Source organism: Podarcis vaucheri, assembly GCF_965113315.1.
Source record: "Podarcis vaucheri genome assembly, chromosome: 12".
Taxonomy (NCBI): domain Eukaryota; kingdom Metazoa; phylum Chordata; class Lepidosauria; order Squamata; family Lacertidae; genus Podarcis; species Podarcis vaucheri.
In genome coordinates, this window is record NC_138750.1 from 26119050 (window position 1) to 26145068 (window position 26019).

Consider the following 26019-nt stretch of genomic DNA (forward strand, 5'->3'; position numbering starts at 1 on the left):
TCCATTGGACAATAATCTCCTTTTATTATGCAAGCTCATGAATCATTCATTTTGGCACGCGACTTTTGGTTGCACCAAATGCTTGTTTGAGTCCTTCTCATACCATCGTCCATATAAACCAGCCGTTATTAAGCCAGAAGATGCTCCCTTTTTCTGCATGACATAGTGGTTCTTTTCCCACCCCAGATAGTCTGCAAAGTCCAGAGTAATGCCAGACTTCAGCAAGAGAGGGAAGACAAAAGCAGTGCTGAAATTCCCTTGCAGCTGAAAATCTATCCGTTCAGTAGCCTTTGTGACTTCCTGCCCGCAACTCGTATAGTCGAGGGTGTCGCACTTCACTAACGCACAAGCTTGTACATAGTATGTCCCATGAACTGTATGAAGGCCATCAAATACTCCTAAAGCATAGAGTTCCTTTGATACAAACAGTCTCTGGTAACTTAAGGAACAGCACAGAGTATTGGAACAGACCTGGATCTCTCCTTCAGCTTCCATTATGGGCATAAAAGTGAAATTGTCATACATCATTTCGCCATGAAATATAGGTGGAGCTTCCTCGGCTCCTTTCTCAGCTTTTTCACAGTGGGCTTCTTGATCCTCCTTACGACAAATCTGATGGTCCATAGGGGAGTTTGAAAAACTCGTCTGCATGTTATTGTTGGTTTCATGCCCTGATGTAATAGGGATTTGGGCCACTATAAGCTTGCCTTTATCGTTCTCCATGTTATAATAAATGAAGGATTCCGATGGTGTGTATATACCACTCCCTGTCATACCCAGGTCAGGACGGTGGATATTCGCTGCCAAAAGATTGATGTTGAAAGCAACTGCAAATGCTTGTTGAAATTCTACAGCAGACAGCAGCGGAAGCTGGTTCATCCATGCAGTAGGATACACAGCCTGTTTTAAATTGTATTCCTTGATAAGCTTCACAGTTGGCTCATAGAACAGAATGTCAAAGCAAGTGAAAACTCCAAATTTGCCTGCAAAAGGCGTATTAAAAACAGTGTAATCTACTTCTGGCGGAGTATCAAAGGCACGTTCAAAATACAGGTTTTGTTTTCGGTATCTGGCTATGAGTGTACCACTGTCACTAAATACTACGTTTGTGTTAAAGTGGTATCTCCCATCTGGTGGGCAGTGGCGATCACTGTGATTGCAGGGCTGCTTGGTTCCTAAGTTTACCACTAAAAACACTTGATTCTTCAGTGCCATACAGCTGAGTCGGTGCAGAACCTAGGGGGCAAAAAAGTAAATACATATTCTGTTGCATCAATAGATATAAGCATTGAGCAGTCCTATTAACTGGCTCTTGGATTAAACATGTATACTTGTATATATGACCCCCCCCCCTTATAATGGTTCCCTATGAAAAGATGTTCAGTGCTTGTGAAAGATGTAGTCGTGAACACCTCTACTCAGAAGTAAGTGTGCAGAGATGACTGAAGCCTTCAGTGGTCATTTCCTGATTTTGGCAACATGTTTTGGACTTATCTCCAAAACATTAAATCACTGTGCTGAAACTTCTCTATTCATTAATTACCTCAGAATGCTGTTGTTAGAGGGACTGTAATATTGAGAAATGAAAAGCACTGCATTTTTGTTTAGTTAAATAAATTTTAAGTGGCTGACAGATCTAATTTTGGCACCACCAGAAGAGGCAGCATCTCTCTCTTTAGGTTGTATTCAGGACAGCCATTCTGCAAGTGGAACAACTTCCGTTTGTGCAATGCAACTTTGGTCTCTCCTTCCCTCACAGAGCCCTCTCTGCATCTGCTCTGGGTCCCCCACCAAGCAGATTTGGGGAGGGAACAGATGGAAGGGAGAGAGGATGTTCCGCTGCAGATGGGGAAGTTGTTCCACTCGTGCAGTGACTTCATTGGAGTCACCCTTGTGAAGTAGACACTCTTGGTTTTTTTTAAAAAGTAGGGAAATTTTTAGCAAATCCAAGTTGGAGGAAATCTAAAAAGATAATTAGTTTTTTTTTATTCAACTGATTTTGAAAGAAAATGCAACACTTAAAAACTTGAAACTTTATAAGATCCTGCATATTCTGTCAGCAATATAATTGACACCACGGCTGTATACATCTCTGTTTACTAGTAAGCCCCGATTGGTTAGAGCAGGGTGCTGATAATGTCAAGGTTGTGGGTTCGATCCCCATATAGACCAGCTGCATTGCAGGGGGTTGGACTAGATGATCCTCAGGGTCCCTACAACTCTACAATTCTATGACACTGTGGGTTCAATGGGACTTACGCCAAATAAGCATGTGCAGGATTTCAACCTAAGAAAGCTTTCTTCTTATCAATTCAGCTTATTCTAGCAGGGGTGAGCGTTACACAAAAAATCACCTTCTGTGGGGTAAACCAAACCAAACCCATATGTAACATTTGCAGCTATGTGCTTCATGATCTGTAGGCTATACACATTCTGATCAAATGTACCAACCGTACATTTTGACAGCACCCAGTCACCTGTTGGAAGAAACTGAATCCAGGTCCAGCTCAGGAAGTGATCAACACTGCCACAGCTGACAGAGTTGTCTGTGATCCTTGTGCAGTGCACCATACAGAATTTCTTCTGCTGCACACAAAAGACCTAAGGCTTGGGTGGAGTCAGGGTAGATTTTCCAGAATTATAACGATCTAAACCACAGATTTCTTGAAAATCATATTATACTTCCTCATAACAGTTGTCTAGCTTAGAATAAGAAAGTTGGGTTTTGTTTGTTGTTTTTAATGGAAACCTACATATGTAGTTTGAATGTACAAAACATTGTTCTGTTCAGAAACTGTTGTTAGCTCCAAATACATTCTAAATCTTCAGGGGAAAACGTGTTATAACATTTCCATCTTAACTTAGTTGCAGCTCTCTGCAAAAAGTAAGTTTAAATGTGCCTGTGCTTGGTACCTGTAGCAGGTAGGAGATCTATTAACAGCCAAATGTAGTTAAGTGATAGAAATCAATGGGTGTGCATTTACAGAAATTGGCAGTTTGATTGCATTTACATTAACCTTAACTTCATACTTAGAGATTGAAATTGACTATAAACAAAAATGCTTTGAGATGCAGTGCCAATATTGCACCAGGCAGTGCGACAGAAAGCACTAGTGAAATAGAGCAGCAAAATATCACTAAGGAACAGAGTGTCACTCTATATATTCCACTAAAGCAAAGAATACCCAGTTTTTTCCAGTTCTACAACAGTTATAACAGATACCTCTGTGTCATTGAACAAGTATTCTTCTTTGCATGGATTCCATGTCACAGAGTCAGGGTATGGAATGAAATCCAAGTAAGGATAAATAGAAGTCCTGGTGAAGTTGAAGCCCTGAATTCCATCTTCAGGAAAGACAATTATCTGTGCTCCCTGATAGCAAACAAAAATAAAATAAAGACAGCTTTCAGTCAGAATAAAAAAAAAAGGAAAGGTGCCTTGAAATCTCTTTAAGAAGATTTAAATGCTTGTGCAGATGGCATTAATCTCATTCAAGTGTTACTGATAATCAAAACACACAAGAACACTGTATTACTTCCATTTAAATTGGGTTTTTTGAAGATAGTTGTAAGACCTTGAACCTACTACAGTACTATGAATTAGAAGCTCATATGTGGCTTTATGGTGGAAATGAGGGAATGATCACAAAACACTCTCCAGTTTCTTTTTGGCTAAAATCCACAAACTTCTTGCCCAGAAGCAATTTCACCAAAGCTTTGGGGATTTACACCAGAACTGTTTGGAAGTGTGAAATGATTCAACTAGATTGGAAGGAAACATAGTGTTTAGACACAGACAGCTGTATCATAAGCAGATTTTAAAGGGGATCCTTGCCTTCTTGAAGCAGCGTGGTGGCTGCTTCAACACGTTGCTAAGGCTCAAAAGCTCTGTGTTCTTGTATGTCTATTGACTTCAGTAGCAAACGCCACACAAGTAACTGTGTGCTGGATTCACTGGGTTAGGAAAACCTTCAGTTGCAGGTGCAGGGCATCCAAGCAGGATGTATGTTAGGGGTCCCCAACTTTCTTTAGGCCAGTGTGCCCATTTGGAAATTTGAAACTGTGGGCACTGCTGCAATAGTCATAAACAATATGTAAGTTGCTCAGAAAAGCTAATCAAAAGGCAGAGGTTAGGTCTGAGCCTCAGCTAGCAAAGCACCTACTTGCCCCCATAAAGCACAACAAAATGCCCATTTCACAGAAGTAAAACCGGGAAGACAACCCAGTGATGCTCAGATACTTCAAAGGTAAGCACCTTCACAGGGGAAAGTATGAGTGCATCCTGTTCAAATCATCACATTCTCAGTGAATCTAAAATTTAAAAAGCTAAGATAAGATGCTGTCTCTTCAACGTCCTAGTAGGTTATTCACTAATAGTCTCAAAGGAAAAGCCATTATAGAAGAAAAACACAGGAGCATCGTGACTCTGGAAGAACTTGCTCAAGATTCTGTTTCATCCAGAACCTCCAGTACAGCATATATGCCTACAACAGCTCCTGTAACAATAAACCAATTAATCTCCAAGGCACATGTTACTTAAAATGTTTGCAAGGTGATTGATTACTGTGGTACCTGTTTAACAGCAGCAATTACTTGCTCTTCGTAAATGTCTAGGTTTCTGTTCATCAGCTGTAATGCAGAACGTCGACTGGTAATAGCTGTTGGATTGGGATTCAGGATGACACGATGTTCGTACACAGCAGCAATGTAATGTCCTCTGTGAACATCTGCAGAGAGAACTTGGAAGCAGACCAGGACGAGCATGCAGCAGCTGCCCAAAGTGATGTCTGCCATGAATCTAAAAGGGGGGAAAAACATATTTATGTGGAACATACTTGAGTAAAATCATAGAGTTGGAATGAGGGTTTGCATGTCTTTAACCCAACACCCTGCTCAGTGGATGATCTACAATGCAGCTGCAGCATCAGTGACAGATGTCATTGATGTCCAGTACAGTGGTACCTCGGGTTACATACGCTTCAGGTTGCATGCGCTTCAGGTTACAGACTCCACTAACCTAGAAATAGTACCTCGGGTTAAGAACTTTGCTTCAGGATGAGAACAGAAATCATGCTCTGGCGGCATGGCAACAGTGGGAGGCCCCATTAGCTAAAGTGGTGCTTCAGGTTAAGAACAGTTTCAGGTTAAGAACGGACCTCCAGAACGAATTAAGTACTTAACATGAGGTACCACAGTATCACCTTATATGCCTCTGGTGAAAGAGAACTGTTAAAAAACCATCTTTAGATGCGGCCACGATGGCCAACTATCGCCCAGTCTCAAATCTTCCATTCTTGGGCAAGGTGATTGAGCGAGTGGTTGCTGAACAATTCCAGGCATGCCTGGAAGAAGCGGACCATTTGGATCCCTTCCAGTCGGGATTCAGGCCTCATCACGGGACTGAAACTGCCTTGGTCGCACTGGTTGATGATCTCCGGCGGGCTAGGGACAAAGGTGAGAGCTGTTTCCTAGTTCTGCTGGATCTCTCAGCGATGTTTGATACCATCGGCCATAACATCCTTCTGGACCGTCTTGAGGGGCTGGGAGCTGGGGGCACTGTCATAGAGTGGTTCCGCTCCTTCCTCCTGGGCCGTGTTCAGAAAGTGGGGGGGGGATTGAGTGTTCAGACCCCTGGGCTCTCACTTGTGGGGTGCCTCAGGGTTCTGTCCTCTCCCCCATGCTTTTCAACATCTACATACAGCCGCTGGGAGAGATCATCAGGGGGTTTGGGCTGGGTGTTCATCAGTATGCGGATGATACCCAGCTCTACCTTTCTTTCAAATCAGAACCAGTGAAGGCGGTGACAGTCCTGTGTGAGTGTCTGGAGGCGGTTGGAGGATGGATGGCGGCAAACAGATTGAGATTGAATCCTGACAAGACAGAAGTACTGTTTCTGGGGGACAGGAGGCGGCCAGGTGTGGAGGATTCCCTGGTCCTGAATGGGGTAACTGTGCCCCTGAAGGACCAGGTGCGCAGCCTGGGAGTCATTTTGGACTCACAGCTGTCCATGGAGGCACAGGTTAAATCCGTGTCCAGGGCAGCTGTGTACCAGCTCCATCTGGTACGTAGGCTGAGACCCTATCTGCCCGCGGACTGTCTTGCCAGAGTGGTGCATGCTCTGGTTATCTCCCGCTTGGACTACTGCAATGCGCTCTACATGGGGCTACCTTTGAAGGTGACCCGGAAACTACAACTAATCCAGAATGCAGCAGCCAGACTGGTGACTGGGAGCGGCCGCCGAGACCATATAACACCGGTCTTGAAAGACCTACATTGGCTCCCAGTACGTTTCCGAGCACAATTCAAAGTGTTGATGCAGACCTTTAAAGCCCTAAATGGCCTCGGTCCAGTATACCTGAAGGAGCGTCTCCACCCCCATCGTTCTACCCGGACACTGAGGTCCAGCACCGAGGGCCTTCTGGTGGTTCCCTTACTGCGAGAAACCAAGTTACAGGGAACAAAGCAGAGGGCCTTCTCGGTAGTGGCGCCCGCCCTGTGGAACGCCCTTCCAGCAGATGTCAAAGAGAACAACAACTACCAGACTTTTAGAAGACATCTGAAGGCAGCCCTGTTTTGGGAAGCTTTTAATGTTTGATGTATCACAGTATTTTAATATTCTTTTGGAAGCCGCCCAGAGTGGCTGGGGAGGCCCAGCCAGATGGGCGGGGTATAAATAGTAAATTATTATTATTATTATTATTATTATTATTATTATTATTATTAAGATTGAGATGAAATCTAAGCCTGAAATTTCCACCCATGGGTTCAGCTCCTGCCCTCTGGAACAATAAATAACATGCTGGCTTTCAGGTATTTGTACAGTGGTACCTCGGGTTAAGGCACGCGGGTTGCGCTGTGGGTAAAACCTCAGTGCCTAGGACTTGCCGATCGCATGGTCAGCGGTTTGAATCCCCGCGGTGGGGTGCGCTCCCGTCGTTCGGTCCCAGCGCCTGCCAACCTAGCAGTTCGAAAGCAAATCTGCACCAACTCACAATATAGTTGCTAAATCACGATTATGTTACTAGAAGCGTTTGCCTTGTTACTGTACAACAAATAAGTTCAAGCTAATGCCAAAATTATAATGGACTTAGCTTGTTTTGAACATTAAAATACGTTCCAGCAACATAACTTTGCTGACTCCCAAGGTGGCAGGTTATTTGGCACCCAGCAAGTAAAGTCTAAAGCACCATCATCTCTGAAGACAATTAATGTGACACATTCTGCAAAAGATGTCAAGGGTTCTGGACATGAGGCTGCTGACACCAGCTTTTCCTGACAAGCCCCAAAATGGAGGGTGGGAAGGTGGGAGGGAATGAAAAGTATGCAGTAGTCAGCATTACTTATACTGCAATGTGCAAAAGATGTTCCTTGAACAATGAAACAGTTCCTTGTAGAACGAACAAGGCCTGAAGCAGTAGCCTGGGGATTATTAAGAGGATCTGTCAAGCAAGTTGGAGAGGTTAGAGGTCAGCTTCAGATGTGCTTGGAGAGACTGACAGTCTTGACCCATCTCAACCAAATGCTCTGGTTTTTGAATATTTTTCAGAAGCCGGACATCCGACACGGCTTCTGATTGAGTGCAGGAAGCTCCTGCAACCAATCGGAAGCTGTGCCTCAGTTGTTGAACATTTCAGAAGCCAAACGGGCTTCCGGAATGGATTATGTTCGACAACCAAGGTTTGACTGTACAGGGTTTTTCTTTTTCCATCCAGAACTCAACTCACTTCTGGCACTTCTCAGATGGACACCATTGCCATTACAAGAGAACAAGGGAGGCTTTCCTGGTGAGTTTCTCTTTTTCTACAAAAATAGCATCAACTCATTACATCCTCCAGGAGAGAAACAGCGGGAGCATGACCTGGTTGATTTTCTTGGCCCTCTAAACAGTTTTGGATAATGTTAACCATGGTTCCAGAACATGGCAATGTTTGACTACATGACTGTTCATTTATGGGGTCCTTCAAAGTTCCAACTTGGGTTGGAGGAGGGGAGATCTCCTCTTCCCACACCATCTTCAGTCACTTTGGGAGGAGAAGGAATGATGGCAGCTCTCTCCTCTGGCCTTCCTCTGGAGGCAGGTGAGGGCTTCGACCAGCTGAAGGGGGAGGATGAACAAGAGAAGGTTGTGACTGAACTGCAGCTAGAACAGGACGGTGCGTTCTTGTCACCTAGAACCAGGCAGCACCTTTGCAAATGGGAGCAGATCCACTCACCCCAGCAGAAAATGTGCTTGGAATTTTGGCATTCTCACAAGGCACGGGAATCCTTTGAGTGTGTGTGTGTCATACCTTGTCTTTTAAAGCTTGGCAGTAGGGGCGTGAGAACTTCTTGGGACACCTTTGTTGCTTCTGAACTTCTCACTCCTGAACTCCTGAATTGTGCTGATGAGTTTGTGCTATTACTTGCCTGAATTAATATCTCTGGCTTATAAGCAAGAGCCTCTGGCTGCATGCGTTGGACAACAGCCAGGACAGTGCCCACCGTTAAAAGCACCAATTGTTCATGCATTTCTGTTTGAGAAATTATGTCGGTTATCAGATTCTGTACGAGAGTTGGAAAGCTGAGAGCGTCAGTTGCCTCGGGAAGCCAGCAGTCAGTCACTGCAAAATGGATAGATATAAACGGTGTGCATTTGGCACAGTCCATCAAGCCGTTTTGCAGCCCCTTTCATGTCAATAGAGTTAGCTCAAACACCATTGACACAAATGGAGGTTAAGTGGCAGCTGCAGTGGTGGCTGCTTGTCCCAGAAAGGTCATAGTGTTTCCAAGGGCAAAAAATAACGGGAAAATAATAAATATGCTGTAATCAAGATTCAGTTTAAAAGGGATCCAAAAAGCTTTATGTTAGCAAAGGCAGAACGTTTTGATACATGAATATCAACAAGCTAAGTAATAAAGTTTTGCCTTACAAAGAGAGCTGTAAAGATAGCAGCACATCAGTACACCCAAGTCAAACTGAAATGCCCTTTTAAAAAAACAATCAGTCCAGAAAAACATTTTATCAATGCATGTCATTGTGCTTTGTTGTTCTTTAGCAGGTGTCAGCAAACTTCAACTTTTTCACTGTCCCTCAGACCTTGTGGGGGGGCCGAACTATACTTTTGGGGGGGGGGAAATAAATGAAGGAATTCCTATGCCCCACAAATAACTCAGAGATGCATTTTAAATAAAAGCACACATTCTACTCATGTAAAAACATACTGATTCCTGAACCATCTGTGGGCCAGATTTAGAAGGCGATTGGGCCAGATCTGGCCCCTGGGCCTTAGTTTGCCTACCCATGTTCTTTGAACTATTGAACTATGTTCAATTTGATCAACTTTTACCACTGAAGCATGTAAAATGCTGGAATATAATTCTAAAAGGGATTTGGGAAGTGAACTAAAACCTGGCGGTATTACTAGCATTTGGCCCTTGGAAGTTTTCCAGTTATACAAAAAAAAAGAAGAAGAAGAAAAGACCCTGCGTAGGATCAAAGGTACGGACAAACACCAACATCCAATCCTGCAGGATAATTTTATGTTGCGTGCAAAACAGTAATACAGAAACGTATGTGTGTATGTTGCTAAGTTAACACCCATGGATGTAGCAATATTCATCAGCTTTGCCTTTGTTTGCTTGCATTAGCAGATAAGAAAAATGAAGCTTATTTTTAGGGATAGGAAAGCATATGTTCCTCTTATATGCAACTCCACTGAAAAAAAGTATTGTGGAGGATACAAAAATGTGGGAGATTTGCAGCCAAACCTAACAAAGATAGTTAGAACACGAAGGGTTTAAGGACCAGTTAAGGTTCAGTGAAAGGGACGAGGTAAGACTTGTTTCCTGTTCTTTTCTCTCCCCGCCCCCGCTCTCTCTCTCTCTCTCAGCATTGCAAACAAGGCAGCAAATGTATCTGAAGCTGTCTTTGCTGAATTTCTACCCAATAACATTTACCTGTATTTTATTTGCTGCTAAGGACAATGCATGCCTGTAAGTAAATTATATTTTAAACTTACTTTAGTGTGTGATCTGTTTCTTTGCACCAGGATTAAAAGGAAGCCAGCTGCCTCAAGTAGCTAGAATGTTTCAAAAGGCTTAAAAGCCTGTTCCTAGGCTTCACTAAATCTGTCTCATGACGGGATTTAAACTTTGCTACTGGAGTTCTTTATTTGCAAGCCCTGCAAACAGGCACAAGCCATTTTTCTTTTGTTTGCTAGCCGATACATGTGGGTTCGTAGAGGATTAAATATAATTAATATATTCTCTTATCAATACCCACTTCAACCTCCATGTGGGATGGGCAAATGGTTCTGTTTTGGACTACTGTACTATAAAGCAATGGATATTGTTATCCCTTCAATAATACCAGTGCCTATTCTCCAGCTACTGGTGCCATATTCCTTTCCAGGCAAAATTACAAGAGCAGACCAAATACAAAACAAGTCTGGTCTTTTGTGTCTGACAAAGGCCAGATCCAGATTATCTAGATTCTAGAGCAGGCTAGTTCAGGCTCTGTAACAGTGGTGAATAGCTGGAGCTTTGCCAGTTGCATATTAAACATGTCTGGCAAAGGACCAGGCATCTGGCCATTTTGGCTCCTAATAATGTGATGTCTGCTGATGGGTAATAATATGAAATATTTTTCTGTTTGAGCTAAAATCTGATTCTACTCTCTTTAGGACCTGGTAAAGTCACATGATTAAAAAACCAAAACTTTAAAAACCAATGTGATAAAATTCTGTTAAGAGTGATTTTGTAAAATAAGTGATCTCCTAGTGGCGTTGACGTATCAGAAACACAAATGTACAAATCCGCCCTAAGACTGGGCATGTTCCTCTTATCCTGTGACAAAACATTCTGCATGAGAACACAAAAAACAAAGAAGACTGTGTTCTTGTTCACAGACAAACTGTAAATGGTAAATGGCTTCTCATTCTGAAGCCAACTCCCAATGGGAAACCGAAATGAGCTTTGCCTGCGCTCCAGGAATGAAAACGAGTTCTCCTTAAACTCCTTCCTTCCCCCCCCCCCCCCGCGTACAGCCCACACATGCCCTTTAGAGGGTCTCCAACCACTTACTTTCTAACTAGACTGCAGTCTGAGGTTACTAGAAACAAATGCTTGTAATAAAACATTTTTGTACTCATTCCCTCTGCAAAGTTCTGTACTACAGAAGTAACACAGAATGCTTGTCTCCTGAGATCTTCAAGAAAAGCTTCTTTTGATGCCCCTATAATTTGAAGTGTGTATTGGGGAAGAGCCTACTTGATGGTGGCACCCCATAATGAAATGCTCTCCCCAGGGAGGCTTGCCTGACACCGATCTTGATGTCACTTCAATACCAAGCAAATACCTTCTTGTTTTACCAGATTCTTTAATCAGCAATACATTTACGGTATTTTATGTTGCTTGGTGTTGGTTTTTAATTCCACCGGCTGCTTTTATATTGTGGTGTTTTACTGTTTCTGTTTTTATGTGTTTCACTGTCTTTTTAACTTTTTGTAAGCTGTCCTGAGAACCTGTGGAGAGCTTAGGCCATAAGCCTTAGAACCTTCCGACATAAATTGATCAACATACATACATACATACATACATGAACAGGCTGGGATCTGAATCCCTTATTTAAGCAGGGTCTCTTTTCTTTGATCTGCACTCTCTCACACATATTATAAGCAGCTTTCAAAAGTCCCTTCAGTTTCAAAGGGTTTGCCACATGGTTATTATTCAATAAAAATAAGCCTAAAGCCCCCTTGGACACGCAGAACCAGTGCTTTTTTTCTGGGGGAACGCAAGGATACGCATATCCCTAAACATTTTGTGAATCTAAGTTTGGCCTCATTGAGGGGCAGTACTTCAATATTAACAGGAAAATGAGAGCACCCCTAAACATTTTTTTAGGGGGGAAAAGCACTGTGCAGAACTAAGCATGTGTTCCTATGAATCCCAGGCATAATACTCTACAACATGGCCTTAGAAAATGGCAGTGCTACCCATCTATACCACACCCATGAATTTATTCATGATTGCTACATTATTTTCATAATGCAGAACAGACAAAAACAGAATGCTACACCTTGAAATGTACTGAAATAATAGACTGGCTTTTCCAGTTTTAAGTGTCGTCATATCTAGAAATAATTTGCAAGAAAGTTGTGAGAGCTTCGTGGGGAAACGTCAGTTTCTCACCATACTCCGGCTGCTGGCGCAGCTGTTGAAAGACAAGATACAGATGGAGAAGATGTAATTCTTATCACTAGGAAGCTTACACAGTGGTTTAGATAGATTTCTTGCCCATTTAAAATATCCCTTTTCAAGTCTGTTTTTTAAAAAATATATATTTAAAATAAGAAAAGCTGTAGTTCAAGAATAGACCATGTGCATGCAGAAGGTCCCAGTTTCAACCACTGACATTGGCAGGTGGCAGATCCACCTGTCTGAAATCCTGGAGAACTGCTGTCAGTCAGTGTAGACGCACTAAGCTAGCAGGGCCCAATGGTCTAATTCGGGATAAGGCAGCTTCCTATGTTAAAAACTGTACCAAGTTTAACAAAGAGGCACCTGATAATATAATTATTCCCCCCCCCAAAAAAAAATCCAGCTATTCGAGGTCAGGCAGCTTCTCAAAGCAATTTGCAGTAGCATTAAAACATGGGTATTGGTGTGTTTTTTTTTTAAAAAAACACCCATTCGATAAAAACTTGCAATGGAGAAAACATCTACAAAAGCTAAATAAAAACTTGAAATTGGTAAGAGAAAGGAGCGCAACATGTGTGATGTTATAAGACTGGGAAAACATCCCGAGTTGCTGCTAATTTTTCACAGCAGACACATTACACAACTATATAGAACAGGAACACCCATTAAAGCCATAGACTTCTTATCCTTTTGCTGGCAGGTGAAGACCTTCTTCTTCCAACAGGTTTTGGGGACCTGGCTGCTTTTAATGAGGGGGCTGGTGTTTTTGTTTATTGTCTTATGTTTTAATAGCATGCGTGTGCATATATATACTGTATATATATATATATATGCGCATATATACGCGCGCGCACACACATATATATACATATATCTATATATACACAGATATTACAGATAGATAATTTCAATTCTATTAATGTTTGTTTTTAATGTTTGTTTTTATTTGTTCTTATTTTATCTGCAATCCGCTTCAACTCCCTGTCAGGTAAATAAGCAAAGAAACGTCAGCCACGTGTTCTCAATTTGCGGGCTCGGATTGGCTAAGCAAGAGGCCAATTGAGAGCCTTTCTTCTAGCGTTCCCCCCCTCCCCCCGCCCAACCCTTCTCCATCAGAGTGAGGGGTGGTTTGAGGCGGGCTGCTCCAACGGCTCCGCCCATTTAGCGTCCCCCACCTATTAGCTAGGCTCGAAGCCTCTTCCTATTGAACGGCGGCGCGCGTCAATCACGCGGTTAGCGCTTTTCTCATTGGCCGATGGAGCCGTACCTCAGGGTGGTTTGAAGGTAGCCTGCCGCTTGTCTCTCCCTTTCCTCTGGAAAAGACGGTTGTGGAAGCGATGGCTCCGGCAGGGCAGGAAGAAGAATGTGTCAGCGGGGCTCAGGTCATCGCGGAAGCGCTGAAGATGCAAGTAAGAAACGCTCTTGGGTGACCCTTGAACCCCGGCAGCCAACCCGGAAATATTACGTGTTTCCTACGGAGAGCGGGAAGGAGCATTTCTTTAGAAAAAGCGTAGTTTTACGTGAAGAGTTCTAGTCCCTGTCGAGGACGTGTAGCCCAAAATGCATCTGAAGGCAATCCTGTTTAGGGAAGTTTTTAATGTTTTATCGCGATTTTACTGCATTATTCCGTTGGGAACAGCCCAGAGTCGCTAGGGCAAAATATATTATTATTATTATTATTATTATTATTATTATTATTATTATGTCGGATTTACGTATAAGCTAAACAAGCTATAGCTTAGGGCCCCACTCTCTTGGGGCCCCTCAAAATAAATTAAAGAAAAATATAAGATAAAAAACAAATAAAACAAAACCTACATACAGCAACAGTGTTTTGTGTTGCGTAGGCTCCTATTTGTTATGTGCAAATGGCTTTAGATACCCATTAGGTCCATAAATTACCATACAGCATATATTCAACCGAAAAAACAGTGACAATTTGTTGCTGACAAAGGACAGCTGGACATATAAAGGGCCCCATTACCTTCAGTAGCTTAGGGCCCCATCCGCCCCTGCCAATATGCAATGGGAGGTGAAACATCAACAGGAGAGCCCCAGGTTTGGTCGTGGATGGTTCAAAATTGCAACGAGTCTTGTCACTGTTTTGGCCCCTCTCGTTTTAAGGAGCTGTTTACTACCCTGTCACCTGCTTCTCGCGTTCTCAGCATGTACCTGTCGAGCTGCCGTGCTGCCTACAATGTAGACTGTGTAGGTTTGGCTCTCGTTGCACAAGAAGGTGTAGGGAAGATAAAAAGAATTACTTAATCTGGGAACGGCATCAAGGATTAGTGGACTTAGGTGAAAGATCACAGCATGCCAGGAGAAGCAATAGCAGAGTGGCAAAGATCACGGGACGCCCCATGTCTGCCCGTCCTTTCGCCTCCAGTTGAAAAGGTTCTTGTAGGTGGAGATGGGGCACAGATCCCTGCCTGGAGACTCCTGGATAAAGTTATGTAGACAATATTAGGCAAGACAAAACCTTTTGACCTGGTATGAAGCGGCTTCTTTTTTAATTTTTTGTCTTTGGACAAAGTAATAATAATAAATAATAAGAATAAAAATGTGCACCCCACCACTGAGACTATTCCATTGTAACTATCCAACCTCCCATAATTTCAGCACCTCTTGCGATGGTTTGACCTCTTTCCGTTTTAACAGTACAAATTCTACAAACACCCTCCGTATTGCCTTAGAACAGGCTTCCTCGGCCCTCCAGATATTTTGAGACTACAATTCCCATCATCCCTGACCACTGGTCCTGCTAGCTAGGGATCCTGGGAGTTGTAGGCCAAAAACATCTGGAGGGCTGAAGTCGAGGAAGCTTGCCTTAGAATAATTTCTCCTGTATATTCCTCGTCTTACCTTAATAGCACATGTTAATTTATCATTAATAGCTATATCCCACATCTCTTTATACCATTCTTCCATTTTATATCCCACTTGTCCCTTCCATTTCCTAGCTATAACAATTCATGCAATAACGTTCCCACATCATCAAGGACCCAGTGATCAACCATTAACTAAAGCCTGAGTAAAATCAAATTATAAATGATTTTCCAGGTAATGCTTCAAAAAAGAAGACATTTTTGCTAATGAGGTTTCCCTCTTAGGCCCATTGGTGGAAAGTCCATTGCTTAATAAGTTAATCATTATACGCAATCGCTTCAGCAGAATAAGTTCCCTTAGCTCAGGGTTTATTGCCCTTTGAAAGTATCACATTGTCAGCAACCTGGGCATGCATGTGTAACTGCTTTCAGCGAACTGTGCTTTAGCTGACTTGGCTTCCTTCATTTGGCTTTGTCTTCCTTTTGGTGGCCCAGATCACCTGGATGACATTGTACAAACCAGAAAGGTACATACTGGCAGTAAACACCAATATTATGTACAAGTTTAGTATATATTGGCATATCATACATAATAGCTGCATTCAGGAAGAATGCCCAATTGTGGCTTGGAGCTACACGAGCAAGCTTTGAGAAGCTTTGGGTCCTTTCACAATTTCCTCATAAACCATAATGGCTAAACCTACTTTTTTGTCCACGCAAGGATTCCAAACCAAGATTCACAGTGTGATCACTCAGAAGAGCATTTCTTTTGTATAAAGAACATCCATATACTGATCATCAGCTATGTTGCCTAAATTTCTGGCAACCCCACGTACTGTTTTACTGAAGATGAGAATAATCTTACTTCATACAACATCTGGAAAAGTTTTTGTGCTGTTTCCGTAGGAAACTGGGTGGTTGCATGTATTAGCTCAGGGGTTGGCAGGTTTTTTTTAGCAGCGGGCCGGTCCACTGTCCCTCAGACCTTGTGACAGGCCAGAGAAGTGGCATGGGGGGGTGAGCTGGAAGAAGAGGTGAGGGGGGCAAGTCCTCCCCACCAGCCCCAGCGCCTACCTTCCCAAGGGCTGCCGCCACTACCACCACCGCTGCTGCTGCTGCTTCTTGTGGGTAAGCAGAGCGAGCTTATCCGCTCCGCTCTCTGGCGCCACGCCTGGTTTACCTCAGCGTGGCGCTGGGACATCTCTGCCAATCAAACACCACTGAGGTAAACCAGGTGTGGCGTTTGAGTGGCAGAGCCACTGCCACTTGGCCTCTTCCTCCCGTCGTCATCGCTGGGAGTCTTGGCTTTGCGGCGGGTTGTGGCTTCCTGGCACGGGCCTGATTTAAGATCCAGGTGGGCCTGATCCAGGTGGGCCGTAGCTTGCCGACTCCTGTATTAGCTGCTCAAGGGTTCTCAGCTCTCCTTGGTCATGCATTCATACACAAGGAGTAGCTAACATTGTGCATTCCAGATGTTGGACCAACTCCCATCATTCTTGACCACTGCTTATGCTGACTGTGGCTGATGGAAGTCCAACAACAGCTGGAGGGCACCACAGTGGCAACGCCTAGTGTAGACACACACACAAACAATATGTTAATCAGCCATCACATCCTAGGGTAGCTGTAACAATTCTAGTGATCATGATGTCTCTTTATCTGGGCAACCACATGGGAACACAGTTGTTGTTGTTGTTTACATGTTCCTCATTCACAAACCTTATTTGTCCCCATTCTTGCATATCTGGGACTGTTTTTGTAGTAAAAAAATGTGTGAACTACCCAGAGTGTTCATAAATATACATTTTATTAAAGTACCGTACTTTTCTGTGTATAATTTTTACTCTAAAATAATGTTCAAAATCTGGGCTCGTCTTATACACGGATAGTATCTCCCCCCATTTTCTTAAATCAGAGTCCTCAAAAATACATGGGGGCATCTTATAGATGGAAAAATATGGTAATTGTTTCTTCCAAATGATGATCACATGTTTGTTACAATTCCTTATTTTTAGTTGCATGGAAATGTCTGTTTAAATGTATTTTTGTGAAAAATAAGTATTCATTATAAGCATTTATTGGCTGTTGCACTAATACAACCTTGGGTGTATAGTATCATCAATACAGGTATACCAGCTGCAGTGGTCTATGCATGGCATTACTAGAAGCCTAGCTTGGTTTGAAGCTGCAAGTATTTAGTTGCAGTTCTAACTTTCTCCTAGAAATCTTGACCTTAAACGAACAAAAAAGCTAGATAGATAACAGAAGATAAATATTTTGGGGAGACAGCTTATTTTTAAAAAAATGCTATTTATTTCAGAACATCGAATATATGTTTGGCATTGTTGGTGTTCCAGTGATCGAAGTAGGAGTTGCTGCTCAAGCAAGTGGAATTAAATATATTGGAATGCGCAATGAACAAGCTGTAAGTATCTTCAGTAGCCTTGTTTGCTAGCCAGGCCTCGATCTGAGCCTATGCATAATCTGAAAATGAGAATGGTGCACAGTACTCAGTCACGTATAGTCTTTCACCAATGTTTTTTATGTGTGGTTGTGGAAGCTGCAGTCTGTTACAGGAAACCCAGCATAGGGTGGGACAGAGGGCTTCTTAACATTTTCCTTGCCTTGCATCCTACCCCCAACAAAATAATGCATCTTAGTTGCTTCCCCCCAAGGGAAAAATACTGTCATTTGATCCTAATAGCCCCCCCCCATGAGTATGAATGTAACGACTCTGGTGGGGTATACTCTGAGAAGTATGATGTGACCACAGATTTTCTGACCACTCTGAACTCTGATCTCATGGCTCACCACCTGTTTCCAAAATGCAACGAATTGCCTTTGTGCTACAAATATTCTCGATTACAAAAAAAATGTGTGGCATATAATATGTACACACACACACACACACACACACACACATATACACAGAGAGAAATTACTGTATTTTTCCATGTATAAGACTAGGTTTTTTTTACCAAAAAATAAGGTTTAAAATTGGGGCTCGTCTTATACACAGGTAGTGCTGAGGCGTGTTTTCTTAATTTGGAGTCTCCAAAAATAGGGGGTGTCTTATACATGAGGACATCTTATGTAATTTACCTGTAAATGGTTTTGAGAACTGTCCCATGTTAATAAAGGTCCCGTGTTTTAACATTTGAAGAACCCAAACTGACAACTTGGTTATTATCAGAGGGCAGAGTAGCAAGAGGTATAGTTTGTTTTTTGAGGGGGCTGTGGCTGAAGCTTTCCATAATTCTTCCCGGTGGTGGCACATGTCAGGATACTGTATGTGAATTTCATTGAATTACAGCAGCATAAGTTTAAAAATTGCGTAACCAGAGGCAGTGCTGACAAGATTGCCTAATTGCTCAGGAAAGGGCCATTCACTCTACCTGCAACGTTTGGTGTGTCGCTTTAGCTTGTCAGTTTCTTTGACAATGTGTCGTTGCCATGGCACCCTGCTTGTGAGGTACAAAGAGCCTTGCTAATGAAACACCCACTCCGTATATCTTTAAACATTTGTACGTTGCCATGTTTTTTTTTCTCCAGAAGGAGAAGGGAAACACATGTCACATTAAATTGCCTTCTGGTTTCTGAGTAGTAATCATTTTCTCCCCTCTTCTGTTCGTCAAAGGTATTATGTAAAAACTGCATTCTCACCCACCATGTTGAATCTAAATTGCTACCTCAATATTTTACTCCTACGCTAAGCGCCATGTTGACTATTCATTCCTATGCTTTCTGGACTTACCTATTATTGGTTATTTAACCATTCCTGCTCATTCCTGCTCACATATGTGCATGTATTTTGGGGTAGGGATTGAGGGCTTTCTATATGTAGAATATATTTGCATCTATTCTAGATAGCTGTTGTGGGGAGGATTGACTCCTTTCCCCAAATTATCAACCAAACTGCTTGAATATACTTTGCAATGCCATAGGCTCTCATATAAATTGGTGATATTATTAGTTTTGCCCAGTGCATAGATTCTTGTTTTGGAATATGACACATCTAGCTCAGGAGAAGTTGCACACCTCACGATTCTGCTAAATTTGCTCCTCATCCCACCTGCCCATAGCTGTCAATTTTTTCCTTTTTTAAGGGAAATTCCCTTATTCCAAATAGGATTCCTCGCAATAAAAGGGAAAAGTTGACAGCTATGCACCTGCTAGAGCCTGATGTAACAGAAATTCTAGGCCGCTGAGGTGAAATTCTAGGCCGCTGAGGGGTGTGTTTGCAGTTCACATAAAGCCATGCTTATAATCGAAGAAGGCACTTAACCTCCTTTTTATATGTGACAGCAGCACCTAGAATAGTCCATGCGAAAAACTGGAAAAAAGAGGTACCCACGAAAGAAATCTGGCAGAATATACTGATAGAATTAGCAACCATAACCACGAAAATAAGAAATAAAGATGAGATGCAACTAAGAAAAGAGTGGAAGCATTTTGGAGAATATATTAGAGACTACTATACTCAATTTAACTTGCAAGTAGGAGTTAACATATGAGCAGCAGATAATACTAAATAAAGGAAGATTAGAGACAAAAATGGGTAGATTATCAGAATATGCAGAAGATCAAGGTTAGCATGGAGAGATGGGAGTCTTAAGGAAAGAGATAAGTGATGGACAATGTGTTGTATGTATACAAATTGTAAAAAAATGTATAAATAACAATAAAAAGCCATGCTTTTCATGTTTAACTATGGCTTAATGTGAATGAGCACCATGCTGATGCACGCTCTAAAAATTTTCCCTTTGCAGCTTCCCCGCTCCTGGCTACACTGCTCTGGAAGTGACACACTACAGGCCTTGGCTTGTGATGCTTTTTGAACCCAGACTTGTGGTTCCCTCCATCCCCCAACAAAGCAGTAAACCAAGAATAAACTTTGGCTTCCACTTGGGGTTTGTTTGGTAAAAACCATGAGTCTAGGACAGGTCCAGACGATATAACAAGCCAACACTTGTGGCTTGTCGCTCCTGGTACAGTCCTGGTACAGCTGAGGAGGAATGGGAACATGGAGCAGCCTTCAGTGTCACTCTTGTTGATTTGTGTCAAACCATTGTAAGCACTAACTGTGGTTTAATAGGAGGTGCAAACCAGGGCCAATGACAAACGATAGTTTAAAACATTGGTTTTTTCTGTTGGGGTAGAAGGAAGCTGCCTGCTCTTTTTATTATTGTGATGTAACAGATGGCATAGAAATAGTGGACAGGAACAACCCTTAACATGCTTTGGAAAATTACGTCAGTCTGTCTTTGCTGCAGTGTTTCCCATTAATTCAGTGTGGCAGTTTCATTATCAGTAGTAAATAAGTTTGACATGCTTGCATGAATGTAACCATGGTATAAATGGGGGAACTTCTCTGGTAAATCTCTGTTGTCATAATAACTTACCAATTCCAATCATTTAACTGCATCCTTGATGTTTCCTATGTGAACATTGAAACAGAAAAAGTGATGAGTGAGAGAGAGAGAGTGTGTGTGTGTGTGTGTGTTTGCAACCATTTCACACCTTTTTATTTTATTTACATCCTTATTTTATTTCTATAAATCCTTCTGGTAGCACTTTTTACTGAATGGCTTACAGCATAAAATAATAGACTACAGTTTTAAAATGTGGAAGTGAAAGCTGGACCATAAAGAAGGCTGATCGTCGAAGAATTGATGCTTTTGAATTGTGCTGGAGACTCTTGAGAGTCCCATGGACTGCAAGAAGATCAAACACATCCATTCTTAAGGAAATTAGCCCTGAGTGCTCACTGGAAGGACAGATCCTGAAGCTGAGGCTCCAATACTTTGGCCACCTCATGAGAAGAGAAAACTCCCTGGAAAAGACCCTGATGTTGGGAAAGATTGAGGGCACAAGGAGAAGGGGACGACAGAGGACGAGATGGTTAGACAGTGTTCTCGAAGCTACGAACATGAGTCTAACCAAACTGCGGGAGGCAGTGGAAGACAGGAGTGCCTGGCGTGCTCTGGTCTATGGGGTCACGAAGAGTCGGACACGACTAAACGACTAAACAACAATAAAAAAACTTCCAGCAGAGAGAGAGTAACAGTGGTTCAGAAGTCAGGCTTTCAAGGGGCCTGGGAGCATGATAGTGTCTTTACTTGGGGGTGAAGTTACTATAAAAACAGCATAAGGCAAGCCTCCCTGGGAATAGTGTTACACAGTCGGGATGCCACCACTGAGAAAAGGCCACCCATTTCACTGACAAGACCTCAAAAAATGACCTCAATTTTCTTTTAACCTAAATTTTATTCCTCTGAGCCGTGTCCCAATCTGAGATGCATCAACTTTAGTTGTGCAGTTTCAACTACTCACAGAACAGCTGGAAAGCAAAACAGGAATTGTTGAGTGTTCGGTTATAAAAAAAAGCAGCCCCAAACTGAATTCATTTGTTGCACCTACTTTAATATTTTTGTAGAACAAGGTCGATTGTAACGAAACAGATAACATTCTCGTGTAATAGTTTCTAGACTGAAATAGCTGTCCACTCGAATCCAAGTAGTGAGTAGTGCAGTTTTGTTTCTGCAGTGCTGATGGAGCAATTTCTACCATTTCCCCCCCTGCCTTGTTTAATTTCCCTACTGTTTCTCTTGGATGCCACCTGCTGGCATATGGGAAAAATAGTCACAGAAGTAGTCCAAAGTGACTTTCCATAATACTGGTTGAAAAAACGTGCAGAGATTTCCATCTGTGTGCTTGCATAACACTTGTTTATGCAATGCTAGTGCAAGCAGTAGCACCTGGAAGAGGAAATGTTTCTGCTATGCAAAATGTTGGGTGATACCCTTGACTGGACAAATCTCTGTTTTTGTAAAGTTTTGTAAAGATGATATGAGTCATCTACGCGGTGCCCATGGGAGTGTGAAGGCATTCCCTTCTGCCTGTAGGTTCCACCTCCCCCTGGCTCTCCCCAGCTGAAATGAGTCTGAAAAGAAGCTTTCTATTGTAGCTATGAACATCTGAGTTCAGAAGCTGTGTCAATTCTAGTTCACATGTGGACATCTTTGTGTGTTGAGCATAGTCCATTTACTTCAATTGAACATCCGTAGGAAGTCCTCTCAGCTTACTAGTTGGGGGTGTTTAAGGGTGACTTTTTGTTATAACTACCAAAATCCCATTCACCAGCTTGCTGATAAATATTTGTTTTATTTTTCAATAGGCTGCCTATGCTGCCTCTGCAGTTGGGTATCTGACGGGCAGGTAAGGTGCTTCCTTGTGTTGGTCTTCAGAGTCAACAATTGTTTGAAAGGCAAAAACAATCCTGGTTCTATCATCATCATCATCATCAGGAATTGATTTCTAGGACTTTGTAGTTGCCTTCCAGAGTTACAAGCTTTCACTGTTTGTACACCAGTGTTTTGCTATCTGTATGCCTCTATCTACTTGCCACTTTACAATGTTTTCTCTACTGCAAACCTCTGTATATGTGCAGCAAGCGCTTCTCTCCATTAGTAAATAAAAGGCCACTTTTAGAAAATGTAACCTAAACAAACGTAAACAAAAAGGATGAAAAGGAAATGGTTGCTGAAGATCCTGAAGTTTTCCATTCTACAAAAAGAATATGCACTTGCACATCAGCTTCCATGAGAATTTTTGGGGTTGTGGCCAATACTAAGGAGATACTTTCACAGAAAGGAGTCACACCCCTCCTCTCTTACTCATATGCGCATGCTTCCCCAGAGCCTCTCTGACTTCCTGTATGATTTGTTGATTAAAATTTGTAGCCTGCCTCTCTCCTTCCAAATTGATTCTTCAGCATGATGTCCTATGACAGTGTTTCCTCATGATGCCTTTAGAGTGATTTGCTTCCCTGCCTGCTAAATCTGTGTGTTCATTCCATACATTTTTATATACCTTCTTTGTTTCTTCCCCTTTGTCTCTAGGCCTGGCGTGTGCCTTGTAGTTTCTGGTCCTGGCCTCATACATGCTCTGGGTGGAATGGCAAATGCAAACATGAATTGCTGGTAATGAACCTATGGTTGTTGTTTTTTTGATCGACTGTTAGTCCAATTTCTAATTAATCTGAAGTTATAATACAAATCATGTATCGTGAAAGCCAGATAAAATGTCATTTTTCTTCTGCTTCTTTACTCTCTCTGTGTGTGCTGTTTTAAGCAGGTAGGGCATTGCGCTAGGACAGCATATAAATACATTTGGTGACTCCTCCATAGATTTCAGATCTTTTTTACAGCGGCCAAGTTCATTATCATACAGGAAAAGAGCTCGATACTTTAGGAAATCTGTCAGCTGAATCATGTCAGCTATGTGACCAATATAATCACACCATAACTTGGTTTAAAGATGTTGTTTATAACAGCATCTTACCCTTTAAGTGCAGTGTCTGTAGCACATGATAACATTATCGGTTGGTAACTATCATATCATCTGATAGGGTAAGAGGCATCTTGTTTATCCAGTCATAAAAGAGCAGGCAAAAATCTCTTAATCTTTTTGCAGAACCAATTCAACCTTTCTCTGTGTGTGTTTCCCTCTCAAAAAAAACCCTGCCATCTGTAATATTAGGCAAATTGGTGATATGTTAAGTTGAGTCCTGTATGAATCTTGTTTTGAAGTGATGAAAGCTTGCAAGGCCAAATCATAAGTAAGATAGTGAGATTGGGCCCAAAATGGTGATGGTCCTAATTCAAAAGATCCTCCCACACATTAGCATTAATTGGAGTCATCCTCTTGGAAGTGCCAATTACCTGTGTTGGAAGGCAGGACTAGATTCAGCCTTCTATCTCCCCTTTCCTCTGACTCCCCCAACAGCTGGTGAGTCTGTCAAAGCAGAGCATGCTTACAATTTCTTAGAAGATTCCTGGGCCCAATCACCATGGATTCCTGGGTACCAGATGCTGGGTTTATGCCATGCTGCCATTTTGCAGGATCAAGGTGAAACTGTGTGTCGGAATCTTGATAATTCATGACCCCTGGCTCCAAGAAATGTTTTTCCCCCCTCTCCCCAGGCCTTTGATTGTTATTGGAGGTTCCTCAGACAGAAATCAAGAAACGATGGGAGCTTTCCAAGAATTTCCACAGGTACACAGCTTGGTCACTTTTTCCTCCCTAAACGTGTTGCATGAAATGGTTTAGGGTATTCGATCTGTGGAACTGGCACTGCTACAAATGCCACATAATACCCATTCCACATATGTAAGAAATTGATCTTTAAGTGTGGCGGCACCACACTGTGGAACTCCCTGCATAATGATATCAGGTAGGCAACTTCACTGTACTGTTCTTGGCACCTGCTGAAACCATTTTTGTTTAGACATGCCTACCCAGATATCTGGGGACGCGGGTGGCGCTGTGGGTTAAACCACTGAGCTTGCCGATCAGAAGGTCGGCGGTTCGAATCCCCACGACGGGGTGAGCTTCCGTTGCTCGGTCCCTGCTCCTGCCAACCTAGCAGTTCGAAAGCACATCAAAGTGCAAGTAGATAAATAGGTAAGGTATTCCTCTGGCGGGAAGGTAAACGGCATTTCCGTGTGCTGCTCTGGTTCGCCAGAAGCGGCTTTGTCATGCTGGCCACATGACCCGGAAGCTGTACGCCGGCTCCCTCGGCCAATAAAGCGAGATGAGCACCGCAACCCCAGAGTCGGTCACTACTGGACCTAACGGTCAGGGGTCACTTTACCTTTACCTTTTTTATCCAGATATCTAGAATGCTGGTATGTTTTTAATTTAATTGTGATTTTAATTTTCTGAATGTTTCACTGGATTTTACTAACAATTTTATTGTTTCATTCTTTTTGAAACCGCCTTGAGTTGTTTGTTTTACAATCAAGTAGTATATAAATGTTAGAAAACAAAATAAATATATATGAAATTAATGATTGAGTTTATTTATTTTATAAAATATTTTGTTATTCATTGTTGCTGTTTAATTTATGAATCATTTTCCTCGAGGCACCCCAAAACAAGTTACAATACAGCATCAACATGTATAAAACTATTGCATATGCAAAACCAATTTAAAACAACTACCATCTCAACACATATATAAAATCACTTCAGATCCAATACAGATGCCAGCCGGGATAAAGATCTCCACTTAGAAGGCTTGTTAAAAGAGGAAAGTCTTCAACAGGTGCCAAAAGGACAATAGAAAAGGCATCTATCTGATATATAGTGGGAGGGAGTTCCAAAGGTTAGATGCTGCAGCAACGAAGGCCCGATTCTGACATTTTGCAGAATGGACGTCCTGATAGGATGGTATCTGTCACATGCCCTCTCTTGCAGAAAGCACCAATGGGTTGGATTTAAAGGCTGTTGTGATTTTATGTGGACTCTTTCTTTTACTGAATATTGCATGTTAACATAGTGTTGTCTGGCATCAGCTGTGATGCCTAATTTTAGAGGCTGCATGGCACTGAATTCCAGCTCCTGCAGAGCAATAGCCAGTGAGGGCCACTGCCGTCATTCCCCACTTGTGGGCTTTCCCTTTGGACACTGGGGAACAGGATGTTGAGCAAACCTTTGGTTGGGTCCAGCCGAGCTACTTCCTTTCAATAAAACTCATGCTGTCAGAAAATGAGAAACAGGTAGAAGTTGGCTTTAGCATATGTGTCTGCTTGAATCTAGGTTGAAGCTTGTCGGCTGTACAGCAAATTTTCCGCCAGACCCAGCAGTCTTGAAGATATTCCTGCTGTGATTGAGAAGGTATGAAGCAGTTGAAAAGCATTGATGCTTGCTCCTCAGCATTCAGCTCTGTAGGCCAGGCAACCAGCAGTAGAACACAGTGGTACCTCAGGTTACATATGCTTCAGGTTACATACGCTTCAGGTTACAGACTCTGCTAACCCAGAAATAGTACCTCGGGTTAAGAACTTTACCTCAGGATGAGAACAGAAATTGTGCGCTAGCAGTGCGGCAGCAGCAGGAGGCCCCATTAGCTGAAGTGGTACTTCAGGTTAAGAACAGTTTCAGGTTAAGAACAGACCTCCAGAACTAATTAAGTACGTAACCAGAGGTACCACTGTATTACAGGGGCAGTGCA

The 26019-nt window shown here is 42.4% G+C and overlaps 2 protein-coding genes across 4 annotated transcripts in view; one reads left to right on the forward strand and one right to left on the reverse strand.

Moving 5' to 3' along the window:
- BTD (biotinidase) lies at positions 1 to 14438 on the reverse strand. 2 transcript variants are annotated; one of them, XM_082193479.1, is made up of 4 exons: positions 14162 to 14438; positions 4573 to 4798; positions 3224 to 3373; positions 1 to 1236 (listed from the first exon to the last, which is right to left on the reverse strand). In XM_082193479.1, the coding sequence occupies exons 2-4, from the start codon at positions 4792 to 4794 to the stop codon at positions 43 to 45; spliced, it is 1566 nt and encodes a 521-aa protein (XP_082049605.1). In that variant the 5' UTR covers positions 4795 to 4798; positions 14162 to 14438; the 3' UTR covers positions 1 to 42. The 2 variants fall into 2 exon arrangements, with proteins under 2 accessions (XP_082049605.1, XP_082049604.1); XM_082193478.1 differs by lacking the exon at positions 14162 to 14438 and adding an exon at positions 13445 to 13582.
- Positions 13451 to 26019, forward strand: part of HACL1 (2-hydroxyacyl-CoA lyase 1) — a 27846-nt gene continuing 15277 nt past the window's right edge. For both annotated transcript variants that reach the window (XM_082193427.1, XM_082193428.1), the window contains exons 1-6: positions 13451 to 13586; positions 17323 to 17427; positions 22180 to 22220; positions 22904 to 22984; positions 23987 to 24059; positions 25605 to 25682. In XM_082193427.1, the coding sequence (XP_082049553.1) occupies positions 13515 to 13586; positions 17323 to 17427; positions 22180 to 22220; positions 22904 to 22984; positions 23987 to 24059; positions 25605 to 25682 (450 nt within the window). In that variant the 5' untranslated portion in view covers positions 13451 to 13514. The remainder of the gene's footprint in view (positions 13587 to 17322; positions 17428 to 22179; positions 22221 to 22903; positions 22985 to 23986; positions 24060 to 25604; positions 25683 to 26019) is intronic.

Excerpts from the sequence above, each read along its gene's own strand:
- BTD (XM_082193479.1), bottom strand. The coding sequence starts at position 4,794 with ATGGCAGACATCACTTTGGGCAGCTGCTGCATGCTCGTCCTGGTCTGC. Across the intron at positions 3,374-4,572 it reads TAATTGCTGCTGTTAAACAG|GGAGCACAGATAATTGTCTT; the intron begins GTACCACAGTAA and ends GTTTGCTATCAG. Across the intron at positions 1,237-3,223 it reads ACTTGTTCAATGACACAGAG|GTTCTGCACCGACTCAGCTG; the intron begins GTATCTGTTATA and ends TTTGCCCCCTAG.